Genomic DNA, 3,344 nt, shown 5'->3' on the forward strand with positions numbered 1-3,344 from the left:
CCCCATTTGACCCCCTTTATACAAGATTTGGGTGCCACTACAGGACCTTGGTTGCAACAATGATCTATACGGTCCCAGATTATATCAATAACGTCACAGAAGAGTTACAGATTCATTTATGTAAATCAGCCAATGTATGGCCCTGGGGCCAGGGCAGTGCCTCTTTTCCCCATAGCTGCAAAATCCCTTTCCTGAGTACCCCAGGGTGCGGCATGAGGGACTGAGATTGTTTTCTCTCTCTCTTCCTTCTAGGATGTCAGACGCACCTTGAGCAGGTACGTGGCTCTCACTCCCTCCCCCTTGTGCTTCACAGTGCTGGGAAAGGACTTGGAGACCATGTTAACACCACATCTCCCCAAGGCTCTCCAGCAAAATGTGTGTGGCAGGGTCACATTTTGGATACAAGTCTCTGCGATTAACTTAATCCTGAGGTTCTACCCTTCTATACAAGACTCTGGAATTATCTAGTCAGTGGGAAAGACTGACCTAAAGGATTTCCTAGATATGTTCCTTCCCTGGGGACTGGCTGCCTCAGGATTCTGGGGGTGGAATATGGGCCTTTCATCTCTAGGGCACAGGGTACAATCATGCCCTGGTCTGCAGGAATCAAGATTCTTTCGCACCCGAGGACCGTTTGGAGTTCTGTGTGGAATGAGCTGATTTCCGTGGAGCTGAGGTCTCAGTCTACAGCGTGAAAGAAAGATCCCATAACACTCAGTGCAAGAAGTATGGGAACGTACCAGTATTAGTGCATGGAGGCCAAGGAGAGAATTGGCCCTGGAGACTCGATTCCTCTTTTATCCTCAGATCTGCTCTCTGCAGGCCAGAGTTGAAGAATATTAATGGGGCCTTTGGAGGAAGGTTGCACTGCCGTGACCTCTGCTGCCCCTGCTCTGAGGCTGGGAGAAGCAGAGGAATTCAACTTCCACTAGAAAGGAATGATAACGAATCCATAAATGAAATAGAATAATGTGAAATTTTCTTTCCAGGTGTGAGATGGGGAAGTTCCAGCAGCCGGTGGAGCTTTCTGCTGAGCTGGAAAAGAGATTCAGCGATTTCTCCCAGAAAAATCTTGCGCTACTAGAGACTATGAAGAAGTTCAAAGTACCAAGAAGGAATCTAGGAGGATAAATCAGAGTGTGTCTCTGGGAGTGTGGGTGGAGTTAGCCAGTTGGTTCGTAATTACAGTGTGTATCTATTTAATAAAAAACAGAAAGTAGAGAAACTGAACGTATGTAGTAGGGAGCCAGGCAACAGGATGGCTCGCTTTGATTCACTTGGTGAGCTTTGGTAAAATCATTCAGATGAAAATATAGCAAAATCTGGGGTGCCTCAGTTTCTCTCTCCCAACTACAGGGCGAGTGAATCACTCCAGGACAGGAGCCTCTCGTGCTCAAGGAGTGTTTCTTCCTGGGTGGGTGGGAACAGAGTGGGGTTGTTGAGGGCAGGGTGGAGCAGGGATAGAGGGGTGTGACCAGGGGAAACCTGTGCCTCTGATACTCTGCTCCCTGGCAATGCCACACAGCAGCCACTGAAACAGGGATGCCACTCGGGCCGGACCACAAGCCTTCCCTAGCCTGTGCCAAAGTCTGCACCAGCCACTGAATAGGGGAACCCCCATCACTTTACCAACCCAGGGGTGAATCAGGCCCATTGAGCCAGCCCTCTCCCTGCCTCGGTTTCCACAGCTATAAAATAATGTTGTTATTATTCATTTTTACATCTAAGGAGGACGAGGGCCCCACTGTGCTGAGCTCTGTATGGATACTGAGTAAATCAACCCAAAGAGCTTGCAATTCAAGGCCCTAAGCCTGCAAAATCCCATTAATGTCCACTGAGCCAAAGAGCGTAAAATTGCCTTCATAGAATCATAGAATATCAGGGTTGGAAGGGACCTCAGGAGGTCATCTAGTCCAACCCGCTGCTCAAAGCAGGACCAATCCCCAACTAAATCATCCCAGCCAGGGCTTTGTCAAGCCTGACCTTAAAAAACCTCTAAGGAAGGAGATTCCACCACCTCCCTAGGTAACCCATTCCAGTGCTTCACCACCCTCCTAGTGAAATAGTGTTTCCTCATATCCAACCTAAACCTCCCCCACTGCAACTTGAGACCGTTGCTCCTTGTTCTGTCATGCTAAACTCTTTGCAGGATCTGGGCCTAGGTTATGACAACACGCAAAAGGAGAATGAGACAACCCCACTGGGGTCTGGAGGATGAGGGACTGTAAGACATGGTCCCAGACTCCTCCAGGGCTGAGCTCTGCTTCTAACGCTCTGATTCTCTATCTCCCCAGCGAATGTGACTCTGGATCCAGACACAGCTCATCCCGAACTCGTCCTGTCTGAGGATCGGAAAAGTGTGAGATGGGGAGACACATGGCAGGATCTGCCCGACAACCCTGAGAGATTTGACGCTGATCCCTGTGTGCTGGGCTATGAGGGATTCAGCTCAGGGATACATTCCTGGGAGGTGGAGGTGGGGGATGGATTGTTCTGGGCTGTGGGGGTGGCTAGAGAGTCTGTGAAGAGGAAGGAAGGGGTCAGTTATAACCCTGAGGGCGGGATCTGGGCAGTGGAGCAGTGCTGGTGGGGTCAGTACCAGGCTCTCACCTCCCCTGTGACCCCGCTGCTCCTGAGCTGGGTCCCCAGGAGGATCCAGGTTTCACTGGACTATGAATGGGGGCAGGTGACATTTTTCAATGCTGATAACGAGACCCTGATCTTTACTTTCCCACCAGCATCTTTCAATGGGGAGAGACTCCGCCCCTGGCTCTCAGTGGGGTTGGAAACCCAGTTCAGACTGTGTCCCTGAGACACAGGGGGAATATTCCACTGTGTATACTGAAATCAGCCTCTCTAGCCTCACACATACTAGTCTCCATGACCCTGGAGGACACCAGTCTTCCTGCAGGCTCCTGGGGACTCAGGTCTGGACTGTCAAACTACAGAGATCAGGGAGTGATTGAGAGAGAGAAGTCAATCTCATTGCCCCATGGATGGTACTGCCTATTTGGCACTGTCCTCTATGGTCCAGGAGGACTCTGGGGATCCTGGGTCAGGTTGTGTCACTGAGATATCAGGGGAGTAGCCCTCTGGGAATTAAAAAAAAGGGGGGGGGCTTCTCTAGCCACCATCATTCCAGTATCTATGACCCTGGAGGACTCTCAACTATCTAGCTTCCTGACTCATCTTTATGACCCTGGAGGAGTCCTGTCTACCCAACCCCTGATACCTCATCTCTGTGACACCTGGGAACTCCTCCCCTCCCTCCCTGCAGCCCCAGGGATGGGAGGAGGGAGGGGTGAAGAACCCCTGGAGCTGCAGGAGGAGCAGATGGGCCCTGA

The 3,344-nt window shown here is 51.0% G+C and overlaps 1 protein-coding gene across 1 annotated transcript; it reads left to right on the plus strand.

Annotated features, from left to right (window-relative positions):
- Positions 1 to 1,258: 1,258 nt before the first annotated feature.
- On the plus strand, positions 1,259 to 2,812 carry LOC112124873 (butyrophilin subfamily 1 member A1-like). The gene is made up of 2 exons (XM_029914116.1): positions 1,259 to 1,280; positions 2,295 to 2,812. Exons 1-2 carry the CDS (start codon positions 1,259 to 1,261, stop codon positions 2,810 to 2,812), a joined length of 540 nt encoding a protein of 179 aa, XP_029769976.1.
- Positions 2,813 to 3,344: the final 532 nt, after the last annotated feature.

The sequence above is a fragment of the Terrapene carolina genome, unplaced genomic scaffold (assembly GCF_002925995.2).
Source record: "Terrapene carolina triunguis isolate 2854851 unplaced genomic scaffold, T_m_triunguis-2.0 Scaffold31254, whole genome shotgun sequence".
NCBI classification, from domain to species: domain Eukaryota; kingdom Metazoa; phylum Chordata; order Testudines; family Emydidae; genus Terrapene; species Terrapene triunguis.

Coding starts and splice junctions, on each gene's coding strand:
- LOC112124873 (XM_029914116.1), top strand. CDS start 1,259: ATGGCTCGCTTTGATTCACTTG. Junction 1,281..2,294: donor GGCTCGCTTTGATTCACTTG/GTGAGCTTTGGT, acceptor CTATCTCCCCAG/CGAATGTGACTCTGGATCCA.